Source organism: Heterodontus francisci, chromosome 33, assembly GCF_036365525.1.
Source record: "Heterodontus francisci isolate sHetFra1 chromosome 33, sHetFra1.hap1, whole genome shotgun sequence".
Classification (NCBI taxonomy): domain Eukaryota; kingdom Metazoa; phylum Chordata; class Chondrichthyes; order Heterodontiformes; family Heterodontidae; genus Heterodontus; species Heterodontus francisci.
In genome coordinates, this window is record NC_090403.1 from 20,131,180 (window position 1) to 20,144,680 (window position 13,501).

The window sequence follows — 13,501 nt, forward strand, 5'->3', positions numbered from 1 at the left end:
TATGGAAGAAAGCTTGATCAGCCAAACTATTGAAATATTCACCTTGTGTATTAATGGCCAAGGCAGGAAGTGGCTGCAATACAATTGATCAATTATTCTCACAACTCAGCAAGGAGCGTACAATCTTTATACATTAATTTTATTGATTTTAAGTTGATTTTTAGCTCAATCTGCCAAATGGGTATTAAAAATTATGAGGGCTTACAACACATCAGAGACTCGTCTGCCTCAATGAAGAGCCCTACAGAATTTCACACAGTGCCGTATGGACAGCCAGTAAATTTACAGGATGACTTAAAGCAAACAGTGAGGTGAGACAAAGCTGTCAACTACAAATGGCAACAACCTTGATATCATTGATGTAGAATGACTAGTCTCTGGAAAAAGTGGGTTCACAAGTCAAATTATACAAGTAAATGAGAAACCGACCAGTTGCCGCTAGTCCACAAATGACAACAAGTATTCTTGGGGTAAACCAAGTAGGTAGAGAAAAGATGAACTGCATCCAAACACAAATCAGAGAAACTAGCTATTAATCTAGAATAAACTTAGTTTAATTGAAACTACACATGGAGGAAAGAAGGGGCATTAGTTTGACAGATATAAGCACAGCTTGTAGAATAGCAGAGCGTACAACAAAACAGAAAGTAAAAAAGTGAAACACTGCTGATGCTGGAAAGTTGAAAGAAAAACAGAAAATGCTGGAAACCCACATTGTGTCAGTCAGCATCTGTGGAGATAACAGACAAGATAACCTTTTGGGTACAGAACCATCTTCAAAATTGAAAATACCAGGCAGATGGTATTTTTATAATTATTTAAAATAGGAGGAAAATATACATATAAAATAAAAACAACCCACAGACTCATGGCCTGAATTTTTCATTGGGCGGGAGGTTCCGTCCACTGACTGAAAGGTTGGTGGCGAGCCCGCCTCCGCCGAGTCTGGGGATGGGGATTTCTTGCTCCCCAGGCCTTTAATTGGACTTGGGCCTAGTGGAGCTGGTGGCCAATCAACAGGCCGGCAGCTCTTAGTCCCAGCAGCACCACTGGGCGTGGTGGCCACTGCTGGGATTACACTCAGCCATCGGAAGATGATGAAGGACGGTCCCAGAAATAAGGTAGGTTTTTAGGGCCTCACCGGGGACAATTGGTTGGGCCCTGGTGAGGCAAGGGAGGGTCAGTTAGGGTGGGGCGGGGGGGGGGGGGGAAGGGATATGCGTTGGGGGCAGTTGGGGCTTTGGGGTTGGCACCCCCACCCCCACCCGCAAAAAGGCCGCCTAGTGGCTTCCTGAGGCCTCAGCCGCCCGCCAGCCAAGGATAAAATACCCGCGGTGGCAGGCGGAGGCCCTGAACTGCCAGTTAATTGGCCACTTAAGGGCCTTGAGTGGCCTGGGGCGGGTGGACCGTTTCCCGCCACGTCAATTTGCAATGGGGGGTGGGAAGGGGTTGGGAACAGCTCCCCCACCTCCCACTCAATTTTATGCCCTGCTCCGCTTGCCACCAGCCCGCTCGTTTGGGGGGGGGGGGGGCAGGCGTTAAATTCTGGCCCATGAATGAACAGATCACCTGAGTCAAGTAACGGACAGAAACATCAAGACATTAAAGAGACAAAGGAATAGTAAATAGCTGAGAAAGTGGGAACCCTGGGAATGCGAGAAAATGTAAGGGATGGAAATTCAGGGCATCAGGTGCAGAATTAAAAGTGATTTGAAAATGAAGATATAGCTAAAATTTATGAAGTTAATGTTCATACAAGACGGTTGCAGGGTACCGAGGAGAATGACAGAGATACGTAAGTATCAAAATTAGTTTCTAATCTTTCTCCTAGGCACCGTGCTATGGGTGGAAATTATGTTAGCGAAAACTTCAGAAGCACAATATCATATCATCACAAGCACAGCATTGGTATTTCAAAAGCATGGTGCATCCCGGAAGATGGAAATTAATTCTACTAGAAAAGAAATAGTGAGGAAGGAGTGTAGCCTAATATGTCTAAGATAATTTATAAAGGTAAGGAAACCGATTTCATATTGTAGGAGGAAAAAATAAACCAATGTGGCCTCTTGAGTTAACAGGCAGGCATCGGACAGGGTTAACTATAGGGGCGTGCTACAGATTTCCTGGCAGGATAAGGATGATGACAGCATCCTGTGTAACGCGATAAAGTAAAAGAGGCATAAATATTGCGATTATAGGTGAGCTAAATTAAGAATTACAAAGTTGATCAGGAAAATTGCTTACTATGATCCGGGTTCCATGATCAGGGGACACGAGCAAACATTAGAACGTTAGGAGCGAAAAGGGTAGTCAAGTGGAACACTTCCCTTAAAAGAATCAACTTGTGGAAAAGAGGGAATGCTACTTAAACTGCCACTGAAGAAAATAAGTCTGTACTGAAGTGATCCTTGGTGGTTGTCACTTTCTGAACAGGTAGACTTAAAGTGACTGTCAACTTATATTTTCTATTACCTACTGCCAGGCTGAGTATGGGGTTCAGAGATGAGAAAGCTAGCACATTTCTAATTAGTTCAAAAATTATTCACTTGATATGGCTTTTTTTCTGTATATTGTCAGTGTAATCCAAGTTGAAAACAGTAAAAATTTCCATGGGCAAAACTAATGTTTAAACAATATCTTTACAGTTATCTTCATTATATTAGGCCATGCAGATTGAATTAATAGTGAAAATCTGAAATGTGCCGAGAATACCCACCCTGCAAGTATGGCAAAAATGTAATCCTGAATTTAGCTTGTGGCCTTAGGCAAGAACATTTTGCAATGTATCATTACTGTACCATGTCTAAAATCAACATTTTGTGGAAGATCATCATGAATATATTTCAAGAAATTCAAATGCCAGAATTAGTTCTTTATGCAAGTGCATATATTAGACTGAGGTTTAGAAAAATACACAGAATGAGCTCTTCATTGTCACAACTGAAGTGGAACCTGGTGCAGACTATTTAATTTTAGAATGTCAAATGGTTCAAATACTATCGCACAAGAAAATTAACTCTACACCATTTTTTAAAATGTCTTAAAAGCTAATGTACTGAGATGTGCTATGATAGGCTAAATGACCTTTCCCAATCTTAATATTTCTAATGTTCCAAGATACAAGATGCTTTTACCAGGCAGTAAGAGTACAGCATTTCTACAAGCATGACCATGTTTCAAATTTTTTTTAAATGACAGATCCAAAGTAATAACTGTGTGGGTAAGGTTTGTTAAATTTCTGAATACTGCTTAATTGATAAAGGAAATAACAGACAGAAAATTTTAATGATATTCCTCTGCCCAAGTCTCCCATAAAAGAAACATATTCTCACCTGGGATCACAAAGGAACTTTGTCTTCTCTCCATCCTCTCGCCATATCAGCCATTCTCGAAAGGATGGATGAACAAACATCCGTGTCATATCCCGCCGTTTTATCAGAAACATGGAAAGATTGTCCATCCGCTGTTGAAAGTCTTCCCATTCAAGGCTACCGTCAATATTTCCTGCATTGATTGCCTGATAAAGCTGATCATCTGTCATAGGGTGCAAGGATGCCACAGCCACATTCAGCAAAGGTAGCACACGCTCAAATGAAGATTGTGTAGGGAACTTCATGTTGCACTGTAAGAGGTAGACCTCAGCAAGGGAAACAGGTACTACTTTATAGCTTGAACTCTTAAGCACCAAGTATCCTTTTTCAATCAAATCGAAAGTCAGTTTTAGGTAGAGATATGACCCTTGGCTCAAAGCCTTGAGATGAGTACTGAGTTTGCCAAAGGTTGTGTTGTCCATTTTACCATTGAGCGAGATGTTATTCTGGATTTCAGGGCTGCTGTGGATTCGGTGAAGGATGTAGGCTTGTAAGTCCTGGTCTATTGCCTCATTCACATCCAGTTTGTCCAGATATATCTTGTGGAATGGAAGAAGTTTGGCCACTTCCTGTAAAAACAATTTTACTTTTGGAAAAAGTAACTAAAGTTTGATGGGAGTGATATCACAGCAGCAGCACAATGCTTAAAAATTTTCAGCTACGATATCTAAACTGCCTGGGTTCATGACACAAACATCAATGGACAAGGCAGAAAAGGTCAGGAAGACAACACACTTCCCACTAAGAATCCGTGAATATAAGGGAAGAGGTTTTAACTCAGAGTGATCCCAAATTAAAGCTTAAATATTTTGGATAAATTTAAATGTGCAAGAAGTCAGCAACACATATCCTTCACTGCACTGCAGGAGATGCAATTTACAATTTTCAATTTGTCATTTTATGATCAGCTACTGGGAAAATATTGCTGACTACTGCTAAGCAAATCATCTTCCACTACCCATATGACATTTCTGTGACAAGTTGTCTACTGTTCCAGTCTGCTTAAGAGACCAGATCTCTCCAACAAACAAAAAGCCCAGAGTGGTGACGTACAGCTGCTGTGAAATCATCCCCATTAAATTGTTTGATAAGATGTATAGACACAACAATCAACAACGGTGCAATAGAATTGGTTGTGAAAGGAGAAATCTGTATCATTATTTCTGTATTTAATATCATCCCCTCCTTACTCTTCATTTTTCTCACAGGCTGTTTACACCGCCTAGGATCTTTAATCTGAGAAGCCGAAAAGGACAATCTGAGTTGCTCACTGATCTTCTCAGCAGAGATGACCAGCCAAACTAACCTGTTTAGAGTCCCTCAGACTGAGCTGTGGACTCCTGTGTAGCTAAAGGGATGTGGTCATCCTCAGTATCATCTTTGTCACACTTCTCTGAACCCTTCTAATACATCAACGTCCCGTTAAATGAAAGATGACCATAGCCCAACACAATGGGCTGGATTTTGTGCAGGAGGTGGGGCTCCTGGCGCTGGGCCGAAAAGTCGGGGGGAACCCCACCTCTGAATTTTTTCAGAGCCCTGGAGCAATCCTCCGACCTTTTGGGGTCTAAGTTTAAGGAGGCGGGATCCCTGTCCCTATAAATACTTAATAGGGACGGGGATCCCGCACCCAAGAGCTGCCGGCCAATCACAGGGCCGGCAACTCAGCAGTATCGGCAGCGCCACCAGGAGTACTGGCCACTGCCAGTGTTGCAGAGGCCTTGGACCCAGGCCCAGTGGTGGAACCCTGGACAAGAGGCAGGTGAGGCAGGGTCACTGGGACCAGTCCGGGGTGGTGGTGGGGTCCTGGGGGGCACATTTGTTGCCGGTGGGGTCCTCTGTGGGCCAGAAATTGCCCACAAAGAAGGGAACCCCCCCTCCCCCCCCGCCAAACCTGCAGGGAGGGCGCCTCGTTTTCCAAGGTGTCTTCCCCGCACAGCGGAGGTCCCCTCCGCCGCTGATAAAATCCCAGAGGCAGCTGGAAGAGACCCTTATTTGTCCTCTGGGTGGGAAGGCCATTGTCAGATTACCGGCATCAGTTCTGTGGCGGGCGATTCTGCCCTGATTCCCCACTCCCCACCACAAAGCCCACCGTCAGGATGAGCATAACATCCAGCCCAATATTCCAAAAGTGGTCTGATGAATTTTTGTCTTTTTTTCCTGCTTATTTTCCCTTTCTTCTCCTGAAGATGTTTAACTCTTTACTGTTGTAGAGTTCCACAGGTACTAGTGGTTCTTCCTTACTTTACCCAATTATTTTGCCTTTCGGTGAGAAACTGAACACTGAGGTTTGGCAGGCTATTCAACCACACAGATCATCAGAGCAGAGTGATCCTGTCTTCACTACATGTCCACGCTTTATACTTCTGGTGGGAATATGGTCAATTTTACTGTTTCTATCCAGGGTCTCTGCAACAAATTGTAATGCCCCACTGCAGACCTGATAGCCAAGTGGATTTGGTACTGGACGAGCAACCCAGATTCCGTGAAATTGCACCTTATAAAGAGGTCAACATTTCCCTGCATCCAATATACATTATTAACCTTAAGCAACACCACATGCTACACACAAGACTTGATTTGTGCTACAGCAAACTTCAGGATTTGTGTAGATGGTATACTTGTTTACAAACAAAGGGTATTCCACTGGTGGGAGCCAGCGTGGAGCTATGCAGGGACACAGCTGGTCACACTGGGGTAATTCTAACATTACGGCGGCACAGTGGCGCAGTGGTTAGCACCGCAACCTCACAGCTCCAGGGACCCGGGTTCAATTCTGGGTACTGCCTGTGCGAAGTTTGCAAGTTCTCCCTGTGACCGTGTGGGTTTTTGCCGGGTGCTCCAGTTTCCTCCCACTGCCAAAGACTTGCAGATGATAGGTAAATTGGCCATTGTAAATTGCCCCTAGTGTAGGTAGGTGGTAGGGAATATGGGATTACTGTAGGGTTATTATAAATGGGTGGTTCTTGGTCGGCACAGACTCGGTGGGCCGAAGGGCCTGTTTCAGTGCTGTATCTCTAAATTCAAATAAATAAAAAAGTGTCTTAAAGAAAGTTTGTCCTTTATATGCTTTTGCCTGTAGAATGTGCTCTAGTGCCAGATCACTGTGGCAGTACGAAGTTTTACAAAGAATAAAAGACTTTCAAACTCAAACTCACATACCCAATATTAAGCTTGTATCCCAGTTTCAGGGTCATGTCAATTTGAATACTACACCCCCATATTTAACTATAATTGAAACAGGCATCAAGGTCCAAACTTAATAGCCACATTTAGCATCTCTTGAATTCAAAACCTATCTTGACAACCTATAATGATCTTACACAAGTTAGGCCTCCTGCTGTCACGTAACCATACCTGAAGTGTTGTTCGAACTGTCACTATTAACTTCAGCCACGATGGGAATTTTCCAATCATTTTAGTGAGAAATGACACTATTGTGTCCCCATAATCTGGTTTGTGGAACTCTGCTTCATTCAGTCCATCAATTAAGAGGATGTAATCTTCATCTGCAATCTTCCGCTCTGAAAGAAAAACAAAATCTATAACTACCAATAGGCATTTTGTCCTTTCATGCAAAAAATGTATTTGAGACTCGAAAAACATATTCTTTGTTGCAAAACATACATTAAAATTACTTTTGGTTAAATTCAGGATGGTACTGAACCACTGGGTTTTCAAAATTTACTCTACTGCGGACTGAATTATCATGCCACACATTTCATTTTTAGGCTGAAAGCTGTCTGCAATGCTGATTCCTGTAACCCGTTGACTCAGAGACTGAGGCTAATAGATTACTTGAGACCATGAGTTCTGGACTGTAAGAACTGACAATGATTGGACATCTTCAAGGAATTCGATACCAATACGATGCTCCATGGATTACCACATTGTGTTTGGAACAGTAAACCAGCTCAGGTTCCAAATCTGCCTATAATACAATTTAAAAACATCTATCCCCATTCTGGGACTTAGTGCTTGAAAATACAATATCTATAGCATACTTTGTTACTGTGAGAAAACTTTCCTTATAGATAGAAAAGAATAAAAACATTGCAAAATGTACATAAGCATGCTCTGGAAGGAAAGAAGTCTTGGAGGGTTTCTGATGTGGTTACAACTGGCATCTCCATAGTCCTCAATGGTGCGACACATTCACCAACCATCTTATTTCAGCAATCTATGACTAACTTTCCATTTAAATGTCTGTTCAATGAAGGACACAATTCCTGGAGCTAACATTGTCTTGAAAAGGAGTGAATGGACAAAAAAAGCAGTTGGCAGTGTTTCATCGTTTGAATTCCATTTGAATTATTGGAGATACAGAATGTTCAGGTGCACAGCATAGAAGTCTGGCTTAAATATTAGCAACTCATACAGCACTTCATGGCTCTCTCTCTCCCTTCCCAGCTTGGTATTAATTGCATTTTTCTTGCACCTGTGAAATGCTTTGAAAGGTGCTATATAAATACAATTAATTGTTGCTGTTCATCATAATTTTGCATTGCGGTCTTGCAGACTGGCAAAACCTCAAAGATGTTACAAAAGATACAGTCTGGCATGATCAGTGCCATTCCACTGGGCTGCATGGCGTTGGACAGTATGAAGTCTGGGAGACAGAATTTGGCTGCATAATTTGTAGAACACAGATGTTAAGCTTTGAGGACTCCTACATTTGCTACATCAGCTTTTCTATCCATCTCCATGTACTGGAGATTATGTTTTGCTATTACATCACTGTTGCTTCCCACCATTTTACTATTTATCTTTCTGACAGGGTTCCTTTAAAGAGCAGGCAACAGACATTTTTGGTTAAGAGAAAGAGGAAAAAAAACTATCACTGCTATAGCAGTCTGATACTATTCAAACCTACTAATATAAAGGGAAAATCTTCATGAGTTAAGCAAGTCTCGAACAGATCCCATTGCTATTTGGGAAAAATAGTGAGTTGAATATTATCAGCAATGTCAATAAACACAGGCAGAGGTTTTTTAAATGTTTTGTCACTAGTGGTTATGACCAGATGTATACAACTTGTAATATTTAACGGAAGAAAGTGATCACAGTGCTTTAATTATTGTAGATGGGAATATGTACGAAAGATGACAGAATTTAATTGGAAATTATTTTATTGAGGTCGTCCTAGTTTTTTTTAATGGATGCATTGCACTGTCAAGGTTGCTATATTAGTACAAAGGCAGAGAGAATTTTTCATTTCTGCAGCTGGTTTTTATATTACAAACTTTTACCTGAATCAGAGCCTGTCTTAGATGTAGGCTAAAGTTATACCTGCTGTTCCCAACGCAAAGCCTAAATGCACAACCTTAGAACATTATTCCAGACTACAATAGTGACATTTTCATTGTTCACACCTGTCATCTTAAAGCTATTTGAGAGAGATTGTGGGCTACCAACTTGTGAACAGCTATAAATTGGACTAGATCCACAAAATTGAGATAGCCATTACACATCTCACTTTAGTCTTCTACAAGCATATTGAAGAAACTTAGAATCCAACAGGGCTGCATTCAAACTCGGGTTGCAGAGAAAGTATATTATTCCAATCACTATACCACTCTGTCTGCACATATCCTTCAGTATTATATGTTATTCTCTTAATACTTATTTTTCTTGAGTATTGCTGAAAATAGAGACATTTCGTCAAAGCTTTTCGGCTTGCACTCATCAGGACAATTCGCAAGAATACCAATGTAAGGGAAAGCAACAAATTTATACTGTATGAGAAGAGAGTGCTGATTGGTTGACAAGTAGACTCTGATTGGTGGAGGCGTTTCCATGGAGAATGCGCCAGTTGATGGTGACTGACAGTTAACTGCCAAGCTTTGTTTGAAATTTAAAACCAGGCGGCTTGACTCTGATTGGACAAGGCATTGCCCTGAGGAATTAACCAGCGAATGGCTGACACTTATTTTGTTTAGCTGAAACAGCGCAATGTGCGTACATGTTCTTTCTATCTGCAAATAACAGGGCCCTGTTATATATGTAACTTCCAGTATGCACAAATGTGCCACACTGCTAGCCCGAATGACAATCTTAAATTGGTTGTCAGTGTAATTCCTAGCACACTGAGGATTATTCAGCACGTGTTGTCCAATTGCTGAATCACATCTAATGTTGGACACTGTGTTTTGAGTTTTGTAAGCATGGGTGGTTGGGTACGGCCTGTACCTTGCCCACTGCGAACAGGGGAAGGGACATGTTATTTGATATGATCCGCCAGTCTTTGGGACGTACGGCCTATATATCTAGCATCACATTACATATAATAATGCACAGGGCCCTGTTCGTTGCAGAAAGAAAGAACATGTACGCACATTGTGCCTGTTTCAGCTAAACAAAATAAGTGACAGCCATTCATTGGTTCATTCCGCAGGATAATGCCTTGACCAATCCGATTCAAGCTGCCTGGTTTAAATTTCAAACAAAGCTTGGCAGTTAACTATCAGTCACCATCAACTGGTGCAGTCTCCATGGCAATGCCTCTACCAGAGTCCACTTGCCAACCAATCAGCACTCTCTTCTCATACAGTATAAATTTGTTGCTTTCCCTTATGTTGGTATTCTTGCGATTGTCCTGATGAGTGCAAGACGAAAAGCTTTGACAAAATTCCTCTATTTTCAGCAATACTGAAGTTCTGTCCTACCAAACGACTACTTATTTTTCTCCCTACTATTTCCTTCTGGACCACATACTTGCTACAATCGAGGAGGCAAGGCAAGTAAGGCAGCTTACTCTCAGCCACCCAGAAAGTACAAGAAAGAGTCCCAGTGTGGAGCCCTGTCTAATTTTCTCTTCCCTTTGCAGGGAGACATCAGGTAAAATAGTTCCCAACAGAAACATGGCTGAAATGAGTAATTCCAGAATGAACTTCCTTCTCCCCATTCTGTCATACTCCAATGTACTGTGCCAAAGAATGACCGAACATCTAATTTCTTGAACTTAATTCCTGCTCAACAAAATTTGACCTACCTTTGCGCAGATTGTCAAGGGGTTCCAGGACTCCTCTTCTAAATGATGCCATGGGATCTTGAACACAAGAGCGCAAGCTAAGCATACTCTGTAAATGTGGTTCTCGAAGGAGCTGCTCCCTATAGGCAACAAGTTGGGGTGATCGACAGAGCAGAGCTGCCACATTGTGTACAAACTCTGGAACTAAGCAGGTGTAGGCATTGTCTGCTTGGCAGTAATGGTAGGCTACCACCTGGAAAGAGAAGTTCAATGAGTAGTTTAGTTTCTTTTTAATTTCCCAGTTGACTGAAAAACCACGTAAGCAACAAATAAGGTCGAAAGCAAATGTCATGGGTTTGATCTGATGGAACTTTATTCTTGGAAAAATTCAAGTTTTAACAAAAAGCTGCAGGACAATAAACAGAACTAATTACAGTTCTTCATTGAATTCGACATTGTGTAGGGCCTGAAACTTTAAAAGTATTTACAATCAACCTTTAGTTGTCAATTTTCCCTCTGACATTCAGCTTCAAGGGAATGGGGAGTCGAGGTTACAATCAGATCAGCCATGATCTTACTGAATGGCGGAACAGAGTCAGGGGGTCGCATGGCTTACTCCTGCTCCTAATTTGTATGTTCATAAGTTTCATTGTATTTATTTTCTGTGCTTCCAAAGTTCCACCAAATATTATTGGAATTAGAATACTGTTAAAGCTGGCCTCTGATTAGCTAAATACAAATATCAAAGGCCAATTTTTCAAAAGTGTAAAGATAGACACAATTGTGGTAGACATTTGGCTCAATTTTAAGCATCAAATTCATGTTGGTGGTCCCAGGAGCACGAATACATCCTGACAAGGTAACTTGTCAACACTGATCCAAATGAAAGTGTAGTGTTAAAAGAAAAATGGGCAATTTTGTACTTTGGATGTCATCTACTGGGACCTGGAATAAGATTGTTCAAACTCATTTCATTAAAGACCTCTTAGCAGTTGTCAGAAAAAAAAGACCATCACGCATCCATCTGTGCTGGATTCAAACCCAGATTCAATAGGTGAGAGATTAGTGTGACTCAATCCTCAGTGGCTGCATATGTGATTAGTACGAAGGTGAAGTATCTTTTCTCATACACACAAAGATGTATAAAAAGTGAGAGAGAGTGGGGGGGGGGGGGGGGGGGGGAGGGAGAGAAAGATAGAGAGAAGGAAAGGGAGGGAAATGCAAAGATGGAACTCCAGAAGATATGAAAAGACCTGGTGTCAATGGAGTGGAAAGTCAATGTAGTCACATCAAACCAGAGATGATCACCAAGATAGAGAGAGGCACAGGCCTGCAGATATGTGAAAATGAGGACAAAAATTGTGAAGCTAACCTGTTGGCTACTCAAGCTGACAGGAATATGGGATGTTGTAGGAGTGAGGACATGGGCTGCAATGTTTTGGTTGAATTGCAGCTCATGAGGTTTGAAGTGGGAGACCAATTAGGACAACGTTATAGAAATTGAGACAAGAAGGATGCTTGTAAAAAAAAAAAATTCCAAGAGATTTTTTCCCGACAAATCCTACTGTCCAATGTCCATCTTAAGGAAACATGACAGCTGCCAGCTGGCCACTGTTAAATGAAACAAGAATGCTTCCCATTTGTTTCCCATCTTAGCCTTCCCAAACTGCCAAGATTTCTCTAAACAACTTCAAAGATCTCAAATATTCTCAGGAAATAATTTTTTGAATACAGAGAAATATTTTGTTGATTCACAATCTTGAATGGTCATCAAAATTAAACTTTTAACAAGAGTATTTGTTTGTAGTGCAAACATCCTTTAGCATCTTACTATTGTGCTAGTGCTGTTTCACTCGAATCAATGCTGGATGACTCACCCAGTTGACAATTGGAAAAGAATTCTGAATGAACTATTTTTCAATAGTTAATCTAAGGTTGGCCCTCATTTTCAGCTTTGTTTTTGATTCCGAAATAGAACTAAAAAATTAATCTGTACAGAACAAGAAGCATAATGTCAGAACAGCTAATGGGAGTAGGGAGTTTTGAATTGATGAGGGGGTAGTGTAAGAGTGAGGCTATGTGGGTGTCCTCAGAGCATTGGCTTGACAGAATCGTTACAGCGCAGGAGGCGGCCATTCGGCCCATTGTGTCTGCACCTGCTCTCTGAAAGAACAACTCCATCAGTTCCATTCCCCTGCCTTCTCCACGTAACCCTGCACATTCTCCCTTTACATATAACTGTCTATTTCCCTTTAGAATGCTTCAAATGAACTTGCATCCATCGCACTCTCAGGCAGTGCATTCCAGACCTTAACCACTCGCAGCGTGAAAAAGTGCTTCTCTTACCAAATACTTTAAATCTGTGCCCTCTCATTCTCGATCCTTTCAGGAGTGGGAACAGTTTCTCTCTATCTATTCTGTCCAGACCCCTCATGATTTTGAATACCTCTATCTAATCACCTCTCAGCCTTCTCTTCTCCAAGGAAAACATTCCTAACTTCTCCAATCTATCTTCATCCTTGGAACCATTCTCGTGAATCTTGTCTGTACTCTCTCCAATGCCCTCACATCCTTCCTCAAGTGCGGCGCCCAGAATTAACATAGAAACATAGAGAATAGGAGCAGGAGTAGGCCATTCGGCCCTTAGAGCCTGCTCCGCCATTCATTATGATCATGGCTGATCATCCAACTCAGTAGCCTGTTCTCGCTTTCCCCCATGCCCTTTGATCCCTGTCGTCCCAAGAGCTATATCAAACTCCTTCTTGAATACATACAATATTTTGGCCTCAACTTCTTTCTGTGGTAGCGAATTCCACAGGCTCACCGCTCTCTGGGTGAAGAAATTTCTTCTCATCTCAGTCCTGAAAGGTTTACCCCGTATCCTTAGACTATGACCCCTGGTTCTGGACTCCCCCATTGGGAACATCCTTTCTGCATCTATCCTGTCAAGTCCTGTTAAAATTTTATAGGCTTCTATGAGATCCCCCCCTCACTCTTCTGAACTCCAGTGAATATAATCCTAACCAACTCAATCTCTCCTCATACATCAGTCCCGCCATCCCAGGAATCAGTCTGGTAAACCTTCGCTGCACTCCCTCTATATCAAGAGCATCCTTCCTCAGATAAGACCACCAAAACTGCACACAATATTCCAGGTGTG

The 13,501-nt window shown here is 41.9% G+C and overlaps 1 protein-coding gene across 16 annotated transcripts in view; it reads right to left on the reverse strand.

Annotated features, from left to right (window-relative positions):
- Positions 1–13,501, reverse strand: part of tanc2a (tetratricopeptide repeat, ankyrin repeat and coiled-coil containing 2a) — a 1,142,739-nt gene that overhangs the window by 192,631 nt on the left and 936,607 nt on the right. For all 16 annotated transcript variants that reach the window (XR_010969054.1, XM_068013145.1, XM_068013151.1 and 13 more), the window contains 3 exons: positions 10,363–10,594; positions 6,729–6,895; positions 3,333–3,940 (listed from right to left, as the gene is read on the reverse strand). Coding sequence is in view for 15 of the 16 variants with exons in the window: in XM_068013145.1 (XP_067869246.1) it covers positions 3,333–3,940; positions 6,729–6,895; positions 10,363–10,594 (1,007 nt within the window). In the remaining variant the exon portion in view is untranslated. The remainder of the gene's footprint in view (positions 1–3,332; positions 3,941–6,728; positions 6,896–10,362; positions 10,595–13,501) is intronic.